The sequence below is a fragment of the Amblyraja radiata genome, chromosome 3, assembly GCF_010909765.2.
Source record: "Amblyraja radiata isolate CabotCenter1 chromosome 3, sAmbRad1.1.pri, whole genome shotgun sequence".
Classification (NCBI taxonomy): Eukaryota; Metazoa; Chordata; class Chondrichthyes; order Rajiformes; family Rajidae; genus Amblyraja; species Amblyraja radiata.
In genome coordinates, this window is record NC_045958.1 from 19,094,651 (window position 1) to 19,122,265 (window position 27,615).

The 27,615-nt window shown below is 41.4% G+C and overlaps 1 protein-coding gene across 3 annotated transcripts in view; it reads right to left on the reverse strand.

The window, feature by feature from the left end:
* fbxl17 (F-box and leucine rich repeat protein 17) overlaps positions 1 to 27,615 on the reverse strand; it is a 558,587-nt gene that overhangs the window by 352,997 nt on the left and 177,975 nt on the right. For all 3 annotated transcript variants that reach the window (XM_033017392.1, XM_033017391.1, XM_033017390.1), the window contains one exon: positions 23,700 to 23,830. In XM_033017392.1, coding sequence (XP_032873283.1) covers positions 23,700 to 23,830 — 131 coding nt within the window. The remainder of the gene's footprint in view (positions 1 to 23,699; positions 23,831 to 27,615) is intronic.

A 27,615-nucleotide genomic window follows, 5' to 3' on the forward strand; every position in this document is an offset into this window, starting at 1 on the left:
CCACCATTAATACCCAACCATTGAACCTTCTTAACCAACCTTCCGTGAGGAACCTTGTCAAAGGCCTTACTGAAGTCTATATATACAACATCCACTGCTTTACCCTCATCAATTTCCCGAGTAACCTCTTCAAAAAATTCAAGAAGATAATTCAAACATGACCTTCCAGGCACAAATCCATGTTGACTGTTCCTAATCAGACCCTGTCTATCCAGATGCTTATATATATTATCTCTAAGCATCCTTTCCATTAATTTGCCCACCACTGACGTCAAACTAACAGGTCTATAATTGCTAGGTTTACTCTTAGACCCCTTTTTAAACAATGGAACAACATGCGCAGTACGCCAATCCTCCGGCACTATTCCCGTTTCTAATGACATTTGAAATATTTCTGTCATAGCCCCTGCTATTTCTACACTAACTTCCCTCAGTCCTAGGGAATATCCTGTCCGAACCTGGAGACTTATCCACTTTTATATTTCTCAAAAGTGTCAGTACTTCCTCTTCTTTGATCCTCATAGTTTCCATAGCTACTCTACTTGTTTCCCTTACCTCACATAATTCAATATCCTTCTCCTTGGTGAATACCGAAGAAAATAAATTGTTCAATATCTCCCCCATCTCTTTTGGCTCTGCAGATAGCTGTCCACTCTGACTCTCTAATGGACCAACTTTATCCCTCGTTATCCTTTTGCTATTAATATAGCTGTAGAAACCCTTTGGATTTACTTTCACCTTACTTGCCAAAGCAACCTCATATCTTCTTTTAGCTTTTCTAATTCCTTTCTTAAGATTCTTTTTACATTCTTTATACTCCTCAAGCACCTCATTTACTCCATGCTGCCTATAATTATTGTAGATCTCTCTTTTTCCGAACCAAGTGTCTAATTTCCCTTGAAAACCATGGCTCTTTCCAATTTTTACTATTTCTTTTCAACCGAGCAGGGACATAAAGATTCTGTACTCTTAAAATTTCACCTTTAAATGTCCTCCATTTCTCTTCCACATCTTTCCCATAAAACAAACGGTCCCAATTTACTCCTTTTAAATCCTTTCACATCTCCTCAAAGTTAGCTTTTCTCCAATCAAAAATCTCAACCCTAGGTCCAGTTCTGACCCTCTCCATAATTATATTGAAACTAATGGTATTGTGATCACTGGTCCCGTATTGTTCCCCAACGCATACCTCTGCCACCTGACCCATCTCATTTCCTAACAGGAGGTCCAGCACCGCCCCTTCTCTAGTAGGTACTTCTATGTATTGCTGCAAAAAACTATCCTGCACACATTTTACAAACTCCAACCCATCCAGCCCATTTACAGAATGTGTTTCCCAGTCTATGTGTGGAAAATTGAAATCTCCCACAATCACTACCTTGTGCTTACTACTAATATCTGCAATCTCCTTACATATTTGCTCTTCCAATTCTCACTCCCCATTTGACGGTCTATAATACACCCCTATAAGTGTTGCTACCCCTTTCCCATTTCTCAGTTCCACCCAAATAGCCTCCCTAGACGAGCCCTCTAATCTATCCTGCCAAAGCACTGCTGTAATATCTTCCCTGATAAGCAATGCAACACCTCCACCTCTTGCCCCTCCAATTCTATCACACCTGAAGCAACGAAATCCTGGAATATTTAGTTTCCAATCACAGCCCTCCTGCAACCATGTTTAACTGATCGCCACAACATCATACTTCCAGGTGTCAATCCAGGCTCTAAGTTCATCCACCTTTCTTACAATGCTCCTAGCATTAAAATATACACATTTAAGAAACCCACCCTCTCTTATTCTCTGTTTATTGTCTTTTTCTTCTCTCTCCCCTACATTTTGGGTCAGAGTGCTACCATTCTCTGCCTCCTGCCTCACACACTGACTGCTAGCTTTCCCAATTTGAGTCCCTCCCCCCAACCATACTAGTTTAAAGTCTCCCCAGTAGCCTTTGCAAATCTCCCCGCCAGGATATTGGCCCCCCTCGAGTTCAAGTGCAACCCGTCCTTTCTGTACAGGTCGCACCTTCCCCAAAAGAGGTCCCAATGATCCAGAAACTTGAATCCATACCTACTGCACCAGTCCCTCATCCACGCATTTATTCTCCACCTCGCTCCATTCCTACTCTCACTGTCGCGTGGCACAGGCAGTAATCCTGAGATTGTTACCTTTGCAGTCCTTCTCCTTAACTCTCTACCTAACTCCCTAAATTCTTCTTTCAGGACCTCTTCTCTTTTTTTACCTATGTCGTTGGTACCTATATGTACCACAACCTCAGGCTCCTCTCCCTCCCATTTCAGGATTTCTTGGACACGTTCAGACACATCCCTGACCCTGGCACCAGGGAGGCAAACTACCATCCGGGTCTCCTGTCTACGTCCACAGAATCGCCTATCCGACCCCCTGACTATAGAGTCCCCTATTACAATTGCCCTCCTCTTCTTTTCCTTACCCTTCTGAGCAACAGGACCGGTCTTTGTGCCAGAGGCCCGGCCGCTGTCGCTGCCCCCAGGCAGGCTGTCTCCCCCACCCTTACTCAAACATGAGTACTTATTTTCAAGGTGTACAGCCACCGGGGTACTCACCAGTCCCTGCCTCTCCCCCTTGCCCCTCCTAACTGTGACCCAGTTTTCTGTCTCCCGTGGTCTTGGAATGACCACCTCCCTGTAATTCCTTTCTATGACCTCCTCGCTCTCCCTGAGCAGACAGAGGTCATCGAGTTGCTGCTCCAGGTTCCTAACACGGTCCCTTAGGAGCCCCATCTCGACGCACCTGGTGCAGATGTGGACGTCTGGAGGGCACTGAGACTCCATGACCTCCCACATCTGACATCCAGAACAGTAAACTGCCCTGGACCTCTTTCTCCCCCTTATCCGAATACAATAAAGCCTTACCCGGGATACAAGCCAATCAGCTGCTTCCTCTGGTCCTCTTCCACCAATCAGAGGCTTCCACCAGAATCCTTCTCTGGAAGTGAGATGGAACGTTGCAGATTTGGGTAACTCACAGCTCCAGGTAACTCCTCCTTGCACCAACGGCTCCCCGGGCCTCTGACAATCCGCTGACTCCACTATCTTCAAGAACCCTATCTAGCTCTCTCTTGAAAGTATCCAAAGAACCGGCCTCAACCGCCCTCTGAGGCAGAGAATTCCACACTCCAAACTCTCTGTGTGAAAAAGTGTTTCATCATCTCCGTTCTAAATGGCTTACCCCTTATTCTTAAACTGTGGCCCCTGGTTCTGGACTCCCCCAACTTCGGGAACATGTTTCCTGCCTCTAGCGTGTCCAAACCCTTAATAATCTTATATGTTTCAATAAGATATCCTCTCATCCTTCTAAATTCCAGTTTATACAAGCCCAGCTGCTCCATTCTCAGTATAATTGTTTTTCAGACCTATAAATGTAGCCTTTCCTTCTCTAATTGGTGACAATCAGATTGACCCTACTGGTGTAATTGTAACTTGGGCACAGTAATTAGATAAATCCATCACTTCCCACGTTTAATTCAAATGAATAACCAAGCTTTTTGTCAGTGATTTCTGCAGTAATGGTTATTAATCAGTTTGTACATTTTGCTAATGTAAGGGAGAGCTTTGAATAAGGTAAAAAAATAATGTTTTGAATGAATGCTTCATCAAATTTGAATGTATCTGACCATGTTTTAGTACAAAGATCTATGACAGTGAGAAGGTTTTCATGAGAGCATTTTCTACCAATTAGGAAGTTTCAGTTTTGCTAATCAGTATTTTTAATTAATCCAATATTCAATATTTCTTTATCAAAATGAGAAATGCAAACGTCATTATTTTTCTCTTGTAGTAAATTATAAACCGAGTGAATGTAAGAATACAGCAAAATTGAACTGCTTTCTCACCAAGCATCAGATTTCACTGACACCACTTCAAAAAGTGGCACGGCATTAGTCATGATGAACAAGTCACATCAATAGGTAGATCATGCGGAATAATTAGCTGAGATAACTGTTGCTTGCTTTTAAAAACAAGATAATCTTTTGGGTAGTATTCACATATCATACTGCAGTGTAAGTCCATGTTACATTTAGGATGTAATTCAGTGAAGTAATTGTTTTACATTTTTCAAAGTAATAGGTGTTCATTACTTCTTTTTCAACAAATGTTGAAGAATAGAAACAAATAACAGCAGATTGGTATCGGTTTATTTTTGTCATGTAATCCAAGATATAGAGAAACATTTTGTTTGTATCCTATCCAATCAAATTATATTATACACGAGTACAATCAAGCTATTACATGAGTACAACAGGTAGTGCAAAGGGAAAAATGCCGCAGTGCAGAATATAGTATTACAGCATTATTGCATTACAGTTACAGAGGAAAAGTCCAAGGTCCACAATGGCATGGGATGGTGGGCTGGGACTACACCCTATCTTATTTCATCTCATTGAGGACCGTTGATTATGGAGGGGAAGAAGCTGTTCCTGGATATGGGGTATGTGTTTTCAAGCTTTTGTATCTCCTGCCCGAGGAGAGAGGAGAGAAGAGGGAATGACCAAAGTGAAAAATGTACTTGACTATGTTGGCTGCTTTCCCGTGATAGTGTGGTGTGAAAGGAGTCGATGTTGGGGAGATTGGTCTGTGTAATGGACTGGATTAATATACAACTCTGCAATTGTTTGCAGTATTGGGCAGAGCTGTTGCCAATCCAAGTTGTGATGCATCCTGATAGGATGCTCTCTCCTTTGCATTTGTAGACGTTGGTAAAAATCATTGGAGACTTGCTAAACTTCCTGCATCTTCTGAGAAAGGAGGTGTCGGGTGTGCTTTCTTGGCCATAGCTTCAATATATTTGGTCAAGGACAAATTGTTGATGATATTCACACCTCGAATCTTGAAGCTCTTGGCAATCTCCACTTCAATATCAGTGAAGCTGATTGGGTTGCGGACTTCACTACACTTCCTGAGGACAATAACCAGCTCCTTCATTGTGCTGACATTGAAGGAGAGGTTGTAGTCTTGGCACCATGCTCTTTATCCCCTTCCCATACTCTGTCTCACCATGTTCAAAATACTCCCCACTACAAACTAGTAAATTAAATTAGTCCTTCCTACACACCAGAATATCAGCATATGCCTCCCCTAGATAGACACAAAAAGCTGGAGTAACTCAGCAGGACAGGCATCATCTCTGGAGAGAAGGAATGGGTGACGTTTCGGGTCCAGACTGAAAATCACGGGAAAGGGAAAGGAGAGATATAGACGATGATGTAGAGAGATATAGAACAATGAATAAATGATGTGCACAAAACTAACAATGATAATGGAAACTGGCCATTGTTAGTTGTTTGTTGGGTGAAAATGAGAAGCTGGTGCGACTTGAGCGGGGGAGAGATGGGGAGAGAGGGAATGTCGGGGTTAGTTGAAGTTAAATAAATCAATATTCACACCACTGGGCTTTATCATCAATACTTTTTTGCATATCTTTTTAACTCATTGTTCTATATCTCTCTACATCATTGTTTATTTCTGTAGTTTCCCTTTTCCGTGACTTTCAGTCTGAATGGTCTCGACTCGAAACATCACCCATTCATTCTATCCAGAGATGCTGCCTGTCCCACTGAGTTACTCCAGCTTTTTGTATCTATCATGTTTAAACTAGCATCTGCGGTTCCATCCTACATATTTTGTATGCCTCCCCTAACTCCATTCTCTACATCCTTTTCTCTGATAAATAATGATGAGATGTATTAATTTAGGACCACAATCGTATCCTCTGACTGCACACATAGATTACCCTGTGGGTCCCTGAGGAGATTTACTCTTTCCCCAACTACACTTACGCTTCTAATATATCCTTCAAAGATTTTGAGATTTTCTTTAATCATGCGTGCCGATGCCATTTTATGTCCTTTTTGTCCTCCTAACTTGTTTCAGACATTCTCTCCGATATCCGTTATAAACTTCAAAGGACTCACTTGATATCAATTGCTTTTCCCCGACATATGCTACCTGTTTTTCCCTTATCAAACCTTCAATTACCTTTGTTCCCATATCTTATCATCTTTGCCTTTAATCTTTACAGGGACATGCTGATCCTGAACTCTTACTATTTCACATTGAAATGCCTCCCACTTTTGGGATGTGTGTATCCCTCGAGCAGCTGTTACCCATCTCCTTTCGTCAGACCCTATCTTATACTATTGAAATTGGCTCTCGCCCAATTGAGGACCCTGTCACTAAGGCCAACTTTATCTTTAGCCATGACTAACCTGGCATTTACTGAATTATGCTCACTGTTCCCAAAGGGTTAAAGGGTCAAAGACACTTCCACCACACCCAATACATAGTCGAATACAGCCACATGGACTCTGCACAAGCTGCTTTAAAATGCTCTCTTGGATGCATTTTACAAATTCCATCTAAGCCCTTAAGTGAGACAATCCCTGTCAAAATCGGAAAGGTAAAATCCTCTTACTAATTCCCTGATGTTATTACATCCGACTGACATTTGCCGACATATCTGTTCTAATTTTCGTTATGTACGGTGAGGCCAATAGGAAAACTCCATCAAAGTGATGACTCAAGAGAGAAGACAACCTTTGAGGCAAGTTCTCATCTGAAAGATGACTCCTCCTGCCCTATGCAGCATTTCTAAAGTACTGAAGTAATTGGAGCGAAACTGGTAACCACAGCCATAGCTGACAAATATGTTAGAAAGTTAAATTCTGATCAATGTTAGACTCATTTCTAGACAAATTATTTGCAAAATTTGGATCATTTGTAATTAATGGAGGGTATTACGTCAATAAGAACAGTATTAGCATAATCAAATCTAAAATAACAAAGCTGACACAAGGATTTCAGCTGTGATAGGACTGAGACAGGGTCAGATACATGTAACAGTAGGCATGCAAAATAAATGATCTTGGTGCTGGAAGTAAGGTGATACTCGCAGCTCCTCTCAGTCACAGATTATGAATGGTGTGATTCAGCAAGACAATGGCCAAGAGAGTTTAGGGGAAGGGGTTGAATCTATTGCAAAAGTAGGAGTGAACATTTGTGAGCATTTTGCACTTTCTGACCTACAGTTTTCTCTTTTTTAATTTCTCATCTGAGGGTAATGACTAGTACAAGAGTGCAGTTTAATACATACCAACAGCTCTGGCCACTATTTTTCATGTGTAAACCTGAATGCTCTGTGTTGTTCTGAGTCAAAATCATGTAAAGATTGGCTATTTTGTGGTTGAGAAATTATGAGTTAGCAGAAGTAGTGACAATTGCTGATATGGCCCTCCCGAGCCTAGAAGTTTAGTTTAGAGATACAGGGTGAAAATAGGCCTTTCGGCCCACCGACTCTGTGCCGACCAGCGATCCTCGCACATTAACACTAGGAACAATTTACAATTTTACCAAGCCAATTAACCTACAAACCTGTACGTCTTTGGAATATGGGTGGAAACTGGAGATCCCGGGGAAGACGTAGAGAGCATGCTGACCGGTTGCATTGTGGCTTGGTTCGGCAACTTGAGCGCCCTGGAGAGGAAAAGACTACAAAAAGTAGTAAGCACTGCCCAGTCCATCATCGGCTCTGACCTTCCTTCCATCGAGGGGATTTATCACAGTCGCTGCCTCAAAAAGGCTGGCAGTATCATCAAAGACCCACATCATCCTGGCCACACACTCATCTCCCTGCTACCTTCAGGTAGAAGGTACAGGAGCCTGAAGACTGCAACAACCAGGTTCAGGAATAGCTACTTCCCGATATTAAACCTGGCTCGGACAAAACTTTGATTATTAGTAACCAATTATCTGTTATTTGCACTTTATCATTTTATTTTTTTCATGTGTGTATATATTTATATTACGGTATATGGATACATTGATCTGTTTTTGTAGTAAATGCCTACTACGTTCTGTGTGCTGAAGCAAAGCAAGAATTTCATTGTCCTATCAGGGACACATGACAATAAACTCACTTGAACTTGAAGACCAAAATGCAGGTCAAGGGGAGAACGCACAAACTCTGTACAGACAAGCACCTGTAGTCAGTATCGAACCCAGGTACCTGCCGCTCTAAGGCAGCAACTCTACCGTTGTGCCACCGTGATGCCCTGTGCCATAGAAGTTAATTGCAACAAATCAACTTACTATGACTGAGATCAATAATGTTAATATACGCTGGGCTAAATGTGGTGACTAATTTATTCACATGGTTCATTACCTTGTCCCTAAATGGACATGTTTGCATTACCTTGAGACTTTTTGTTTAAATGTACTTTAAAAAAAGTTATGAATTTAAGGTTTCCACATATTCAAATCAATTCATAAATCTGCATAGAGCAAATCTGTTTAAAAGTCTAAGGGACTTCAGACTTCAGTTTGTTTGATTTCTTATAAAATGATTTCAAATCTGTTAAAAACTTGCAAACGTATTTGAGAAGGTCAGTTACTCAAGTGGATGGCACATTCCCAAGTTACATTTAACCCATTTTAACAGCAAGTGATAATGAGAAAGGAATGCATTCGATTCAACTCTAATGCAATTTGTAACCAAATATGGAACAACAAAACACACATCTTGTCCTTCCAATCCCTTATAAAATTAATGTTGTATTACTGCAAATCATTAACCTAACAATTCTTCAAGTTTCATTCAATTGATGGTGAGCCATTAAATATCTTTAATTAAAGAAGCACCACAACAAAATGTTTTTGCACATGGCGTCATACCTTTGATTGGGCCTTGCATAGTTAACAGTCACAGCATGAATATGCTTTCATAGAATCTCTTGGCCCTCATCTTTTATTTTATTTCCTCTAATCTAAGTTACCAAGCAAAGATCTAGGCACTGATTTTTACATTAATTTGCCAGTGTCACCACCAAGATAGTCAAATAATTAACTAATGTTAAAATACGACACTACTTATTAGTAAAAGCTTAATGGTAAAACTGAAGCATGATTATATTCCCACTTTTATTTTTCCGAATATGTCGAACGTGATGATAGCTTTAGTGCACATGTGTACAGAGCTTCAAAGCCGGCATTCAAAACCATGCTTGCCTCCCCGTTCAAGAATTTCTGTTCAATAGCTTTGATCTTGCATGTTTAGAATCCTGGCTTCAAATGTTGTTGTTCATACAGCAGTGGAACAAGTTGATATGATTCTGCAACTGAAACTGACTTTGAACCCTGCTGTAGACATTTATAATGTAGGTCAGAGAATCTGTAAGATCTACAGACGTGCTGCTTGATCCTATTTCCTAGTCTAGGTATAATAGGTTCCCGATTATATCTATCATTGTAATAGATCTGCAGACAGCATTAGACAAATGTAAGTGTTCAGTGCGCAAAATCATTCAGCAGTAACTATTTTTAAATGTTTATCAATCGAACAAGTTTTGTCTGAACCAAAGAAATTGGAGCACAGAACAGTAAATTACAAACAATCACACAGGGTGAGCAAGGTAGAAAATTGCGGCTGTAAATGTATCCACTTTGGCAAAGAATATAACAAGTAACATCAATTCAAATTTTTTTTGCTCCTTTAATATTTGTCTTTGAATGCTAAAAATATAGGCTTTATTTATTCAAAGATAAAATGGCCCAGTTTGTGGAGAATGGAAACTGCACCTCTCTGATGCAGACATGTAGCACCCATGATTCAGTGCAGTGCTGAATGCCGCCAGTTGTGGGTTCAAAGCCCACCTCATAGACCAGAACATATATTTTCAGACTGTTGCTTTAATGATGCTCATGTGAAAAATTATTGAACCAAGGCCCATTTGCCGTCAGCAGGCATTACAATTATTGCCACTATTCAAAGGGAACTCCTCTTTATGACCAAGTCAACATTTGGCAACCAAATTTATAAACTGGACTTACTGGAAATCGGAAATAAAAACAAAAAAACACTGGAAAAATCCTGCAACTAAGGCAGTATCTAGTCATCCATATGAAATGTTAACCCAGTTTCTTGTACTGCTGAGCATTTCCAGCATTTTCTGTTCTCACATTTAAAATAAATAATATTTATTCCATTATGCCATTTATTCCACCAATGTTTGACAATGTTATTGCATAAAAATAACATGTTACATTTTCCTCACAGCAACAGTATTCTCACAAATGGTGCAGGAGCACAGCTGATAGAACCACTGCCCCATTGTGCCAGAGACTCTGGTTCAATCCTGATGCTGCGTGCTGACTGCATGGAGTTTGTAGCTTCTCACTGTAACCCTGTTGGTTTATTCATGGTACTCCCATATGTGGAATGATAAGGTTAGTTCACTATAAATTGCTCCAGTGTGCAGGTGAGAAGAAGAATCTGCGTGGTGTTGATGAGAATATGTAAAAATGGGATTCATGTTGATTATGTGGGCCAAAGTTATCAATTTTATATCTCTCTGTGATGTTATATATCTCTGTGAATATCTCAGAATTATTTCCATGGCTCACACCTTTCGGATGTCATGAATTATAAAAAAACATTCCGTGTCCAACCTCATTCTTTCCTTTTTTAATGGTTAGGAAAACAAACGATAAATGATTAAAAAATATCAATGCTACCTTTTTTTTCTTATTATGCACAAGCAGTTCAAAATCTGGAGCACATCTCGATAATCATCTTGGCTAGCAGAGGGGGGGAAATTATTCTCAAAGGAAGATGAATGGGCATCATTGTTCACTGACATAACAGACTGGAATCTAAAGCAAAGCACCATGAAGTAAAGCCTGATATGGGATTTCCTATCCATTGGTTTTAGAGTTGTTCAGTGGTCTGACTTTGAGAAATTTGACAGGTTCAATATATACTCAACATTCTCCTCATGCAGACAATAACAAGATGCTATAACATTTATTTTCACAAAATACCATACTCATCTTTTTAAATGCTCCCTAATTATTTTATTTTATTCGAATTAAATTAATCTAATTCTTGAAATCTGTTGATTTTCAACCCTCTTTGTTGCATTATTCTTAATTTATTTCTGTCACCTTGCTTACTTCTATGTGTTTTTTACCCCCTCTATCCCAATGCTTCTCTTGCTTATGTCAGTTCTTTGTCTATGAGCATGCCTCACCATTAGTAAAACTTCAGGCACATCAAGCACCAAGCCCAACAAAGAAAGCCGCAAATCAATATGATTTATTGTTTCAAATACGGGGGATATCATGAAAAAAAGTAGCCCTCAAGATCTTGATGAAAAAGGCAAAAACAATGTGTTCTGAAATTAAATAAAATGATGCTGGTACAGCATGGTAGAACCATTGGTCACAAAATTAACATCACAATCAGGAAGACATGACTATTACAGGAGGCATTTGGGCGTGAGGGTGTTTGTTAAATTTAGTTATCAAACAGGATAACTTCCTTTCATTAGTTAATAGGAACATTGTCATCAGTATGCGTGCAATATTCTCTGTGAGGATTCTCAAATGTGATTTAAGAAAAATGAACCAAATCAATAATGTTTGTCCCCTATGAACATTTCATGACACTTGTGAACAGAAGCAAAATGTTCAATGCAAGTATACTGCCCATTTAACAGAAAAAAAAAGCATTTTCAAAACATAAGTTACAAACAGTTTATTCCCAATGTAATAAGAATTTGTCAGCCTTAAGCAGAGTTACTCAGTGCGTCTGGTGTTACAAGGTTGTACTTAAATCATTCTTGATGCACTGAAAAGGGAAAAGCTGAAACTGTCTTTTTTTGGGATGGATTACCACAATAAAGGAACAATATTGTTGCAAGTTGTCGACCTGATCTGAATGCCAGAAATAAATGCATTTTATCCTCATAAAAAATTCATGTACTCCTAGAACGTCTTAAAACTATAAAATACTTCGAGGTCATATTTTATTATTTTTATGTTTCCTTTGGCAAGCATACTTTGGCTTTATAAGCGTACATGGCCTTCCATTACATGGTATGGTTTGTGCAGTGTTCTACACTTAATTGAGCAGCAAAACACATAAATAATACGTTTTTAACACAATTCAACCAATGCCTTTGGCCACTTTTAACCATTGAAATATTGTTTCTTTTTGTCGTTGTATGAATTTGAACATGTGTCTGTTTCTCTGCTTGTATGTGCATGTGCATGTGTATCTGCGTGTGTGCCTGTGCAGGTGCGCACACACACATGCATGCTCTTCAGGATTCAAATACACCTACACAGTGCCTATAAAAATAACATGGGAAACAAGTAAGACATCGCAAATATGAATAAGCACTGACTTAGGTTTGAAAATCTTATTTGTCCACACAAAACGGACGAGATACCAAGTTCCTAACTGTCACTGTTTGTCATGTTGTCACTTGTGGGCGGAGCACGAAGGCAAATTCCTTGTATGTGAATACTTGGCCAATAAACTTATTCATTCATTCATTCATTCGTTTATGCAGTTTGTAGCCAAAGGATTATCAACCATCCATGCACCAACATGCTCTCTCTCACTCCTCTGTCTGAGTGACCATTAGTTAGCTCATGCCACTCTTTCTGGCTGAGCATCAGCTTCAGGTGTTCTGCCTTCCTCCTCTTCAATTCCTGGTCTATTGGTTTTCAGCTCTTCAATGGAACGTCAGCACATGGAAAAAGCAACTCCAACCATTCTGCCAAATGACATTTCTTTCCCCCAGGAGTGAGACTCCAACTTTTACCTACTGCCCACCATCCTAGTATCCTTGGCCACCTTATTGCCACCTTCCACTCTTTTACTCTATTCTGGATTTTGCTCTTTTCCACCGCTCTTCCAGTAATCCTTAAAACTCATGAATTTCAATACTTCATCCTGCTGCATTTCCTGTTAAGTGCCAATGGAGGAATAAAAAAACAAAACAATAAAGAAATCCACAGAAACATAGCAGGTAGAAGATGCAATGATCATTTGAAATGATAAAGCTAGCTTGAGGGTCTAAATGGTCCATTTATGTTTCTACCACCTCTGGGCATGTGTATTTAGATTGTGTATTCAGTCTTCTTTTCTTATTTTACACTGCTGTGTTGTGAATTCTGTCTTGCTTGCAGCTGTTTTAAATATTTTTAATATCTTACTTTTGGAGTATTAGGTCCATTGATTTACAGCAGGGAATATCAAACAAACATGTTTTTATGGTTCCAGCACGGAACACGCCCACATAATTCTAACTGAGCAGTTGTTTCATCAATTATTATTTTGCCAGACAGGCGAAAATGTGATTTCAAAACAAATTGCTATATCTTGGATCAGACTTTCACTGAATTACTCAACTGTGGAAAGCATTTCTAAATACCCAGTACTCACATTATTTTGCTTTTGTGATAAATGAAAACAAGCCGACATTGCTTTGAGTGATGTAGGGTTGATTAGTGGGAGTAATTAAAGTGCACAAAATATTGTGTTTTTCCAGTCCAGTACTCATCGTAAGGTTAAATAAACATTCACACAGCATTATTTCTATCAGCTTTTGAAGATGATATACAATACAATACAATATTTATTCATAGTCATTTGAACCTCAATGAGGCTCAAACGAAACTCTGTTTCTACAGCCATACAAAAAGAAACAATTTCTACAAGACACACAAACAATTTAATTCACACAAACATCCATCACTGTGAATCTCCTCCTCACTGTGATGGAAGGCAAAGTCTTTTCTCTCCCCTGCTCTCCACTTTTCTCCCGATGTTAAAGCCCCAGGCGGGCGATGGTAAGTCCCACGGCCGTTGAGGCCGCGCCGGGCGATGTACGGCCCCGCTCCAGGTCTTAATGTCTCAATGTGGGAGTCCCCGGTGGGTGTAGGAATGCCCCGCGGCCGTTAAAGCCGCGCCGGGCGATGTACGACCCCGCTCCGGGTCATTCCAACCCCGCGACACGGGCAGGAGAAGTTGCATTGCGGGAGCTCCGAAAAGCGGTCTCCACCCGGAGCCGCGAGCTCACGATGTCACCGTCCACCAGACCTGCGGCTGGAGCCTCCGAGCTCCGGAGTCGGGCCGCAGCAGCGAGCCACCACCGCTCCCCACGATCCGAGGCCGGCCAGCCCCATGATGGTGAGTAGTCCACAAGCTCCGCGACTGGAGCCCCCAGGTCGTTCCGGCTGGAGGCCGCTCCACGGTGCTAGGCCCCAACGACAATGGAGACCCGACAGGATAAAGGTTGTGTCTCCCGTGCAGGGAAGAGATTTAAAAGTCCCTCCCCCCCGCCCCCCACATATACACAGTTAAAAACCATATAAAAAGAATACAACAAACTACGTTCAACTGGACAAATTTTTTTTTAAAAAGACAGACAGGCTGCAGGGGCCATAGATTCCTGCAAGATCCCATAGATTTTACTGCAAGATCCCATAGATTTACAGGACAGCCAGTATTTCAGCACACATAAACCTAACTTAGCCTTTTCTATTTGTGAGCAATCTATTTCAAACGCCATTTTTGATATCTATGTATTCATAGATTTTGCGTTAAGAAACTATTATTTGTTCATGAATAGATATTAAACCACCACCGAACTCTATAACATTCATTATTGACGATTCCAGCCTCCGTCTCAACCAGGTACAAATAATAGCAATCCCATTCAATTGTCATTTCCAGAATATCACAAACAGTTCTCTGATTAATTTGAAATCCCCAAGGAAAGCATAATTGAAATGAAGATTCAATAGTATCCAAAGATTATTTGTTTTTATTTTTTAATATTTGATAGAGATATTGCATCCAAAACCTATTGATAATAGCCATGCTTTTGCCACTATTGTTGTCAATCTGTGCACAGTGGGAATTGGGCAATGGGATTAAGCATTTGTCTATGGAAGTATTCAAAGGACAGCAACACGCCTGCTATTCCATAACTGCTTTTCAACTTACTGAGCATGTAGATTTAGCTGCTGGACATTTGCCAGATAAACCTCTATTTTCATCACACACAACTGACCCGTATTGAATAATGATGACCTACCTATGTGAATGAACATCACCCAGGGACCTCAAGTAGCAGACATTCAAAGAATCGGAAATTCTTTATTAAGTGTAATTCAATTTGAATCTATTTAAAATCTAAGGACAAAGCACTGTGTGCATGGTGATAGGGAGGGGTGGGGCGAAGGGATGTAAAGGTTCAAACAGGAAAGGAAAGTCTTGGGAGTAGATTGTATTAATCAAAAGCACTTTTCCTTTAAAAGCATACAGACACGAGCAAAGAATTCTGATGGATTTTTATCTTAAAGAATTGTAATTACCATCGACCTCACAGTGCACATGGCAAAACAACTAAATTAGTCCAGATATTTTGATGCGTTATCCAAAGGGCCACACTAGTAGTCCAGATATAAAAATTCAAAACCCACACAGATGCAATGGGTTTTACATTCAATTAATAATTTAGAATGAAAATCCCTTTAGCACCAATAACCACAAAACAACTATATTGTTATACAAAAAAACATCTGTTACTCTGACAACAGAAGAAACTGCCATCCTTTCTCAATACACCCTGCACACAACTCCAGATTCACCAATGTGGTAATCGTTTAAATGTCCTCCAGCTGTTTCATTCAAGGGTAATTAGAGGTGGGTAATAAATGCAGGCCTTCCCAGCAATCCAAACCCTAAATCCTAAATAATTCTGAGACTGAGTCTCCATTCTCAAAAAATAATTTCAGTGATGTCACTGACAACAAGCATGACAGTAAACCAGGAACTTTGCCATCTGAATAGTCTGAAATTCACGCTGTTTGCCAGGTTTGAAGAAATGTTAATATGCCAATAATTTAAAAGTAGGTGCCAATGTGGGCTGTGAGGAGAATGGGAGAGGCATCAGGTGGATTAAAAAAATGGCTACATGAATGGAAAATGACATGGCAGTAAAATATAATGTTGAAAATACGAGTTCATCTACCATTCAACCATTCATCTACAATCAACCATTCAAAGCTTTCAGCATATTTCAGTCATTTATCTGCACCATTATCCTATTTCTAGATTTAACTTAATGATCCAACATGCGATCCAAAGATTACCATCCTTCAAAGTCTTTCTTATTCATTTACTTTGTAGCTCACATATTTTCCTGAAGGACCTCACTTTATTTATGCTATGCTATTGGCATCCGGACTGACCACAATCACTGAAATGATTTTCACCTGCACAGTGGCATCTTTGGCCTCAAAACCATGCAAGCAACATGCAGCCCAAAATGACATGTGGAAATTCTTCAATAGACCCATAACAACTGTATCACTTATCACTCTTAATCCAACATTATACCATAATATGGCAGAAATAGATAAATTCTTGATTAGTACGGATGTCAGGGGTTATGGCAGGAGAATGGGGTTGAGAGTGTGAGATAGATCAGCCATGATTGAATGGTGGTGTAGACTTGGGCCGAATGGCCTAATTCTACTCATAACACTTATGAACATGAACATTGAGAGTAATGCCTCACATCCTTCTGTGAAGCTGACTGTGGCTATATTATTGCTCTCTCATCATTCTGCTGCAATTGGCACAGATGATTATGCTTTATTCTTCCATCACTTCTAGTTTCAAGCTCCATTTTAAAATACTTGCGTGTTAAGATTAATTTCTATTTTGATGGAATCAATCCATCCTCAGTAATGGACACGTATACAGTATTTGTGCTACAGTACATTGCTGCTTTAAGATAAAAGTAATCTCGCCTGTGTCTCTGTACCACTCACCAGGCATGTGCTAACATCTCGATAAAAAAATGTTAAAGCTCAAAACATATTGCAGACTTTCCACAAACTTCTTATTGGTGAACAGGTAAATACATACAGAACCCACGTAAGAACACACCAGTAATCATATATCAAGTAGCCAGTCAGATAAAGGAATATCTCAACAAAAATCTAAGGGAGTTGAAAACAACATGATAATTTGTTGATTACAGGTTAAACGCAGTTATCATGCTGATTGGAACTCAAAATAAATGTTGCCATATATCATGAGAAATGTGTTGTTAACTGTGAATCTTTGGATGATTAGTGTATTGTCCACAAAGGTAACTGCAGTAATAGAGATAACAGAAAATAATGTGTTTAAGAAGGAACTGCAGATGCTGGAAAATCGAAGGTACACAAAAATGCTGGAGAAACTCAGCGGGTGCAGCAGCATCTATGGAGCGAAGGAAATAGGCAACGTTTCGGGCCGAAACGTTGCCTATTTCCTTCGCTCCATAGATGCTGCTGCACCCGCTGAGTTTCCACTGAAAATAATGTAATGGTTCTTAAAAGAATTATAACTTTTAAACCTCATATTTCAATTATTGGATGAACAAGGGGGAAATTGTACTTTGCACCTTTGTTGTTGCAAATAATCTTCTGAATTTACTTTAAAAGTATAATTAACTATACCAGTATTCTCCTGTCACACCTCTAAAACTCCTGTATGATGTGACATTCAAGACATAAAGCCGATTCTGTTTTGACACAACCATTCTCTGGTCCTTGAATGTACATTGCTCAGAAAGTATTTAAAAATGACAGCACTCTAGTAGACAAATAAATATCATGCACAGAATATGTTTGCATTCATCCTGTGAGGCTACAAAAGTTGTAAATCTATTAAAAATGTTTGAGTGTCATAAACCATTCAACTACTGCCAGAAGATGTTCACAATTTTTTTTTAAAGTTGCTCAATACATGGTTATTCAGCTTTCTACAATCCTTTCATGTTCCTGAATTATTTTTCCAGCTGTACAGTGTCTGTGAGAGTTTAATTGATTAATTCAAAGTCAGGAGATCTAAGCCACCAAAGGACATCAATAAATTGAAGCCATCATTAACTTTATGGATATTACTGTTATAGGTCACAAAATACTGTTTTCTTTTGAGAGGTTTTTGTAAATTCTTTTACATCTGGTTCTATATTTTACAGATGGTTGTTTTCTTTTTTATCGATTAATGTATCGTTTCACCTATATGTCCTGATATGTCAAGGCTGCTTTACCAAAGGGAGCTGAGGGAATGCTATGTGTTCTGTTTCACAGAGACATGGCTCACCCCCAGCTCCCCAGACTCAGCTGTCCAGCCTGAAGGTTTCTCCATCCACCATCTGGACCATACGCAGGCATCTGGGAAAGGGAGAGGAGCGGGCGTCTGCCTCATGGTCAACTCTTTGTGGTGCTCAGACATGGCAGTTCTATCCAACTCCTGCTCTCCACACTTGGAACATCTGGTGGTGAAGTGCCACCCCTCCTACCTACCGAGGGAATTCACCTCCATTATCCTGACTGCGGTCTACATCCCACCCCAGGCAGACGTCCGTCTGGCATTGGAGGAGCTGCACGCCATGGTCAACAAGCACCAGAGAGCTTACCCTGAGGTGTTTACCACCGTAGCCGGGGTCTTCAACAAAGCTAACCTGAAGAAATTGCTCCCTAACTTCCACCAACATGTCTCCTGCAGCACCAGAAGATCAAACACCCTTGATCACTGCTACATGACCATCAAAGATGCCTATCGCTCTATCCCTCGCCCTCACTTTGGAAAATCCAACCATTCAGCGATGATGCTTCTTCCTGCATACAGGCAACAACTGAATATAGCACCCCCAGAGGTGAGGACTGTATAGAGCTGGTCGGGGAAGGCAGAGGAACAACTCCAGGACTGCTTGGAGTCTGTAGATTGGGCAATGTTCAAGGACTCGGCAACGGACCTGAATGAATCCGCGACAGTGGTTACAGACTTCATAAGGAAATGTGTGGAGGACTGCGTTCCAGAAAAAACCTTCCGAGTGTTTCCTATCCAGAAGCCTTGGATGAACCATGAGATCCGCATTCTTCTGAAGACCAGATCCCGGGCATTCAGGTCTGGCGACGCAGAGGTCTATACGAAGTCCAGATGCAACCTTGGTAAGGCCATCAAAAAGGCCAAAAGGGACCTGCTCTAAGCTGGAGGATGTGACAGATGTTTGGCAACTGTGGCAGGGCTTGAATACCATCACCTCCTACAAGGCAAAATCAGGAAGCTCAAACGACAGCGAAGCATCACTTCCTGACGAGCTTGATGCGTTCTACACACGGTTCGATAGAGAGAACGCTCATGTGCCTTCCCGAGCCCCCATTCGCCCTGACGGTATTATAGTCACAGTCACAGAGGCCGACGTCAGAAGATCCTTCAGGGGGGTGAACCCTTGCAAAGTGCCTGGACCGATGGTATACCCGGATTAGTTCTCAAGACCTGTGCAGACCAACTGGCGGGAGTTTTTGCGGACATTTTCAGCCCTCTCACTTCTGAGGTCTGAGGTTCCCACCTGCGTTAAGAGGGCATCAATAATATCGGTGCCCAAGAAGAGGAAGGTCACGTGCCTCAATGACTATCGACCAGTGGCACTAACGTCTGTGGTGATGAAATGCTTTGAGAGGTTGGTTATGGTGCACATCAACTCCTACCTCGCCAAGAACCTCGACCCACTACATTTCGCATATCGCCACAACAGGTCAATGGAGGATGCAATTTCACTGGCTTTCCACTCCGCATTGGACCACTTGGGCAATAAAAACACTTACGTCATGCTGTTGTTTATAGATTACAGCTCGGCGTTTAATACCATCATCTCTTCCAAGCTGGTTATGAAACTCATGGAACGGTCTCTGTGCATCCTTCTGCAATTGGATCCCCGACTTCCTCACCCACAGACCACAGTCTGTTCGAATTGGCAGAAACACTTCATCCTCAGTGATAATCTGTACGGGAGCACCTCAAAGCTGCTCTACTCACTCTATACTCTCCCTGCTCTACTCACTCTATACTCATGACTGTGTAACATGACATAGTGCGAACTCCATCATCAAGTTCACCAACGACACCACTGTTGTCGGACAAATCACAGATGGGATGAGTCAGAGTATAGAAGTGAGATCGACCGACTGACCAAATGCTGCCAGCACAACAACCTGGCTCTCAACATCAGTAAGACCAAGGAACTGATTGTAGACTTTGGTTGGGGAAGGATGAGGACCCACAATCCTGTTCACATCAATGGGACGATGGTGGAATGGGTCAATAACTTCAAATTCCTGGGCGTGTATATCTCCGAAGATCGTTCCTGGACCCAGCACACTGATGCAATTATAAAGAAGGCACATCAGCGACTCTACTTCCTGAGAAGATTACGGAGATTTGACATGTCGAAGAGGATTCTCTTAAACCTCTACAGGTGCACGGTAGAGAGCATTCTGACAGTTCCATCGTGGCCTGGTTTGGCAACTTGAACGTCCAGGAGCGAAAAAGACTCCAAAAAGTTGTGACCACTGCCCAGTCAATCACCGGCTTTGACCTCCCAACCGTCGAAGGCATCTATCGTAGTCGCTGCCTCAAAAAGGCAGCCAAAATCATCAAAGACCCACATCATCCTGGCCACACACTCATTTCACCATTGCCATCAGGAAGACGGTACAGGAGCCTGAAAACTGTAACGTCCAGGTTCAGGAACAGCCTCTTCCCTACAGCCATCAAGCTATTAAACACAACAATGAATAAGCTCTGAGCTCTGAACTGCAAAATACTATATTATTATTGCACTATATTTGTTATTTATTGAACTTTTTCTTTTTTTCTCTCTTCCCCCGTTATGTACTATGTTTACAGATTCACATATTGTGTTGTGCTGCACCAAGTAAGAATTTCACTGTCCCATCCAGGACAAATGACAATAAAACACTCTTGACTTGACTCTTGACTTGATCTGGCTATTCTTCTTGCCAGACTCAACACAACTATTCAGCTGGTTGTTTTCCCTTCTACTGAATCTGGATGCAGGCATATGGTACAATAAATGAATTTTTGTGAGCTAGCACCATTGCATACAAATCACTTTATAACTAACCCCAATAAAAATCCCCTTTCTGTGGCTCTAAAACTTTCTTGCAATACATTTTAATAGCAAATAATATAATTGATTCACTGCCAAAAATGTGCATTACTAAAGTTCTGCAATATTTTACTAGAACGAAGGCGAATTATAAAACATGGGGAAGGTCTTTCTCCCATGAATTAAAAATTAACAACATTGCTCGTATTCTTTGTGTGCAATTTAAAAATTCCAGCCCAATTCCAACACAACTTTCCGAAAATAATCGGTTTGTGTTTCAAGTTCTAATTAGCAACAAAAACAGCCATACTCCACGAAACTGTGATTCACCTAAAATTCCTTCCAAAATTTTTAAACTGCGAACAATATTCCCAGTATTCCTACTTAATTGCACGAAATATCGGCTGCAAATTAGATCAGTCAATGGAACTATAGAGGCTATATTAGTTCTCATGCACCTTTTGATTCATTAGTGCTCATTTGGATTCACAAGGGACACTTCCCCGATCACCACACTACCTCCGACCATACCCATGAGTATTTTTACCCAACCAGGGTTACTTAAAGGAATAATCACTTCCATGCAGGTTAATGGCCGAAACCAGCTACCGTTAAGCAGCTTTTTCACGGGGCGACTTGACGCAAGAGTTAACCAGAGTTTAACATCGTGGGAACCTCGTGCGATAACAGTACGGCATTTGTGGACCACCGTGGACCACCGTGGCGCTAACGGCAGGTAATCGTGTAACTTGGTGACTCGGGAGAAAATTCAAGCAAGTTTGAATTTCTCCAAGAGTGACTTGTACACTTGTGGTTGAAGATTGCAACATTATATGAACGTAGTGGCCAGTGCGATATCCGTATTAACTCTTGCGTGTACCTTGCGTGTACCGTGGGAACTCCTGCGAACGGTGAACCCGGAAGCTGGACAGAGGGGACAGAAGGTGAGTAATCTGGAATGAACATGCTGTTAGGCTGGGATCATTCTCTGCGAGATGATCTTAGTGCGGGAGACAAGTCTAGGAGAGGTGTACTGACAGTGTGGGCAGAACTTTGGAAGTGATTGCCCACCATTCTCAAAAGCCGCTGTGTCTCCCTGTCCCTCCAACTCCAGAGGAATCCGCGCCCCCTCATCCGCAACCCGGGTTCCTCTGGAGTTGGAGCGGGGTTGGGCTAGAGTTGCTACTGGCTGTGAGTCTCTGGGATCTCCGTGCTTGCAGTCAGTGTCTCGTTGGTCCTAACGTCTCCGGCCACCCCCCTGGACTGGAGCTGAGACTGTGAACTGTACCGCCCTTGCCCCCTCCCTCTGCAACTGCAAACAACCCCACAGTTCCCAGTCTCAGCTCCTGTACAGGGGGGTGGCCGGAGACGTTATAGCCCGAGCTGCGCCCCCTCATCCGCAACCCCAAGAACAAGACGTACCTTGCACACCATCAGCTTCTGTCCCTACGGGGAGCGTGTTACTCTGGAGTTGGAACGGGGCTATGCTGCTGCTGGCTGTGGGTCTCTGGGATCTCAGTGCTTGCAGTGGGCCTGGGGGTCGGTGTCCCGTTGGTCCTGACGTCTCCGGTGACTGGCACTGACCTGCTGGCATCGCCTACGTGAAGAAAGTGCAAAGTCCCCGCGCCGGTGCAATGGGCGGGGAGCTGAAGAGGGGAGGGTAGGGTTCACACACATGGCCAGGAAGCAGAGGGGTGTAGCTGGGGTGAAACTGAAAGGAGCGACAATCTGCTGCTGCCTGCCCGCTGAAAGTTCCCACGCAAGACTCACGATACACTGTATATCGTGACCGTGGGAACTTTTTAACTCAGCGGGCAGGCAGCAGCAGATTGTCAATTATTAACCCTCCCGCGCAATTACCTTCTCTTTTATGAATGGGGATACACAATGTTCATTCAAGATTTAACGGGAAAGCTCGTGAGACGGACAAGTCACTCGCACAAATAACGGAAATGCCGAGTACCGTGGGAACTCTTTATCTACACCACGTTATATCGTGTGATATCGTGCTTGACCACGACCACTTCACTCTGGTTACATCTTGCGTCAAGTCGCCCCGTGAAAAAGCGCCATTACAATTCCACCATTGTTTGTTGCATTCTTTAAATTTATTAATGACCAGCAACCACATTGAATGATGTGGTCGGTACTCAAAGAACCTTTGCTGATTTAATCATTTTTGAACAAAACTAGTTAAGGTATAGGTTCATGAGTATACATTATTCGGCACTATTTTCTAGAATAATATGACAGTGAGAACATGCCTAGATCACACATTGCTGGATGTACAGATTAAAGCATCGGATGAGGAGGGCATAGAAGTCTATATCCACCCAGGTGGCAATATCATGAACATTTTTGTTCAATACGCAAAATACAACTTCTTCACAATTATAGGAATATCATGCTATTGAAACATTGCTTGTGTTAAACAAAAACGATTGTGTTCCAATTTCTGCCTTCAAATAACAAAAACAATTAAGAGAAATGGCTTACATTTATGTTACTTAACCTACAATTAAATTACTTTGAAATGTAGGCTACCTCATCATTGAGTAGAAAATAATGGATTATCTTAGAAAGTTCATATAATTTCCATGCTTCCTCATGCTTCTTAAGCTTTCTTCATATTTTTTTAATCAAAATTACCAATAAATAAGTTAATGGAATGACTGGCTCTTCAAACCATAGTCTTATTTTTATTACAGGTAATCCCAATTACTACAGCTATGAAAAGGAAATTATTATAACTTACATTGTGCAAAGACATCATTTGCAAAGTAATCATCTTGGCTCTGATAGCAAAAGATGTAGCTCTCGAGAAAAAAAGTGTTGTTTGGGAGTTTTCACCATTCATATTTTCAAGTTAATACATATATACATAAATCACTACTGTACCTGTCATTAATGCTCCAGTTCAGACATAGATTCAGAGCGCTTAAATTCTTGCATCTCTTCACCACTTCCATTACTGTTTCATTATTCAATTCTGTTATGTGACGTAGATCGAGACTGATGAGCTCCTTCAGCTTAGGACAAAAGTAAAAATAAAATTTGAAACATATCACTTACACTATGATTCTTGCTGTAAATCACAATAAAATAACTGGAACAAAGAATCTAGAAAAGGAACCACTATATGTCATTTAATCCCTCAAATCAGTTCCTTCTTTCAGTGAAATCATGATTTAATTATTTACATGAGAGTCTTTTGTTTTAACTGCATGGACTAACGAATGGGCCTGTCCCACTTACCCGACTTTTTCGGCGACTGCCGGTACCCATCATAGGTCGTTGCAGGTCGCCGAAAATTTCCAGCATGTTGAAAATCCAGCGGCGACCAGAAAGATGCAACAACTCTTTGGGCGACTAAGGAGACTACTCACGACCATACAGGCGACACCCCGGCAACATTCACCCCGCGACATGTCGTGGGGTGAAGCCTATATGGTCGCGGGTAGTCGCCCAAACAGTCGTACCTTGTTCTGGTCGCCGCTGGATTTTCAACATGTTGAAATGTTTCGGCGACCTGCAACGACCTATGACGGTTGCCGGCAGTCGCCAAAAAAGTTGCGTAAGTGGGACAGGCCCATAAGGCAAATTGCACAATGCATGCAAGCAGAAGCTAGGTTAGTGTATGAAGGCAAAAGGAAGCTTATACCATATTTGCTAGTATGGGAGAGAGGGGATTCACATGGAGAATAAGAACCAGCATGTATCAGACAGGCTGTGATTTTGCAAATATATTCTAAAAGTATTTCTAATCTTCTATTTACTAACATTATATGTGGATGCTTAATAAACAATCAACAGTTGATACATGTTGCATACATGCTGTGGGTATAACAGCTTTGAATTCTTCTAATTAAACACTCATTTCAAGCATTTTGAGGCAGACCTGTTTGGACTATTACTTTGGACACATCGAGTTAAGATTTAGTCTGTTCACATTTGTTTTATTGAGGACATAGAAACCTATTTATGTTCGAGGCAAAAAAGAGTAATATACGGAACCAAAATGTCTTTACAGGAGGCTTGTTCAATAGTTGTAGGCGTTCTGACAATGGCCATATTTCAAGGAAGATTCATGCAAGCATGGAGAAATGGTATAAATGGTCTTAGAAACATAGAAACATAGAAAGTAGGTGCGAGAGTAGACCACCAGGTCCGTCGAGCCCGCACCGCCATTCGCTCATGGCTGAACACTAAACAGACACACTCACCCACAAACAGTAGACACAAGACACAGAACACAAGACACTACCCTCCCCTTTATACCGCTATCACCCCTCTCCACCCCAAGAACCGCGTGATCTCCTGGGGGAGGCAAAAAACCGGATAAAAACCCAGGTCCAATTCGGGAAAAAAATCCGGGAAATTCCTCCGACCCCAATCCAGGCGATCGACACTTGTCCAGGAGATCACTCAGGTCTTACTATACTAACCATACCTAGGTCCATATCCCTGCCCTCTCCCCGTAGCCCCTTATCCCCGTGGCAGCTAAAAAAACATCTATTTTAGACTTAAATATATTTAACGTTTCTGCTTCCACTGCCCCCTGGGGCAGTGAATTCCATAAATTAACCACCCTCTGGGTGAAGAAGTTCTTCCTCATCTCAGTTTTAAAAGAGCCCCACCTTATTCTGCAACTATGTCCCCTAGTTCTAGTTTCCCCGATCATTGGGAACATCCTCGGTGCATCCACCCGATCAAGGCCCCTCACGATCTTATATGTTTCAATGAGATCGCCTCTCATTCTTCTAAACTCCAAAGAGTAGAGTTCCAGCTTACTTAACCTTTCCTCATATGTCAATCCCCTCATTGCAGGAATTAATCTTGTAAACCTTCGCTGCACTGCCTCCAGGGCTAGTACATCCTTTCTTAAGTATGGACCCCAGAACTGTACACAGTATTCCAAATGTGGTCTCACTAATACTGTGTACAGCTGCAGCAAGACCTCCGTGTTTTTATACTCAATCCCCCTAGCAATAAAGGCCAAAACTCCATTGGCCTTCCTGATTGCTTGCTGCACCTGCATACTGACTTTTAGTGATTCATGTACTAATCCCTAGATCCCTTTGCGTTGCATTACAACGCAGCTCCTCCTCATTTAGAAAATAACTTGCCCTATCATTTTTTTTCCCAAAGTGAATGACTTCACATTTATTAGTATTAAATTTCATCTGCCAAGTTGTTGCCCACTCACCTAGCTTATCTATATCCTTTTGCAGACTCTTCCTATCCTCCTCATCCCCTACTTTTCCTCCCATTTTTGTATCGTCCGCAAATTTTGATATATTACACTTGGTTCCCTCCTCCAAATCATTTATATAAATTGTGAACAACTGGGGTCCCAGCACCGACCCTTGCGGAACCCCGCTAGTTACCGGTTGCCATCCCGAGTATGAACCATTTATCCCCACTCTCTGCTTCCTATTTGTTAGCCAATCCTCTACCCATGCTAATATATTACCCCCAATCCCATAATTTTTTATTTTTAGCAATAGTCTCTTATGTGGCACCTTGTCAAAAGCCTTTTGGAAGTCCAAGTATACCACATCCACCGGTTCCCCTTTATCCACCCGGGTTGTTACTTCCTCAAAGAATTCGAGCAGATTCGTTAAACAGGATTTCCCCTTCACAAAACCATGCTGGTTCTGTCCGATGAAGTCATGTTTATCCAAGTGCCCCGTTAGTGTTTCTTTAATAATTGTCTCTAACATTTTACCCACCACCGATGTTAGACTAACCGGTCTATAGTTACCCGCCTTCTGTTTACTTCCTTTTTTAAATATAGGTGTTACATTGGCCATTTTCCAATCCACTGGGACCGTTCCCGCCTCCAGGGAGTTTTGGAAAATTATCACCAATGCATCCACAATCCCCACCGCTATCTCCCTCAAGACCCTTGGATGTAATCCATCAGGCCCAGGGGATTTATCCTCCTTCAGTCTCATTAATTTCCCTAATACCACCTCCTTGGTGATCTTAATAGTATTTAGCTCCTCCATTCCTACCGCCCCCTGTTTATCCAGCGTTGGAATATTTTTTGTGTCTTCTATGGTGAAGACTGATACAAAATACTCGTTTAATGCCTTTGCCATTTCCATGTTCCCCACCAACAACTCTCCAGTCTCACCCTCCAATGGACCAACGTTCACCTTAGCCACCCTTTTTCTTTTTATATAGCTATAAAAACTCTTACTATTAGTTTTTATGTTGTTCGCTAAATTCCTTTCATAGTCTATTTTCCCCGTCTTAATTAATCTCTTAGTTATTGTTTGCTGACCTTTAAATGCTTCCCAATCCTCTACCCTCCCACTATCTCTGGCTACCTTATATGCCCTTGCCTTCAGCCGAATACTATCCTTTATAGTTTTACTGAGCCATGGCTGACTGTTCTTACCCTTACCCCTTTTTTTCTTCCTAGGAATAAATTTTTCTTGAAGGTTATACAGTAGATCCTTAAACGTACACCACTGCTCATGTACCGTCTTATTCTTGAGTCTGCTATCCCAGTCAACTTTGATCAGCTCTGTCCTCATACCTTCATAATCCCCCTTATTTAGACTAAGCACCCTAGCCTGAGTTTCAACCTGCTCCCCTTCTATTTGAATATGGAATTCGACCATATTGTGGTCACTTGTTCCCAACGAGTCCCTAACTATGACATTTTTAATTAATCCTGCTTCATTACACAGGACCAGATCCAAGATTGCCTCCCCCCTTGTCGGTTCTGTGACATACTGTTCTAGGAACCCGTCTCTAATACATTCTATAAACTCTTCCTCTAGTCTACCCTGCCCAGTTTGGT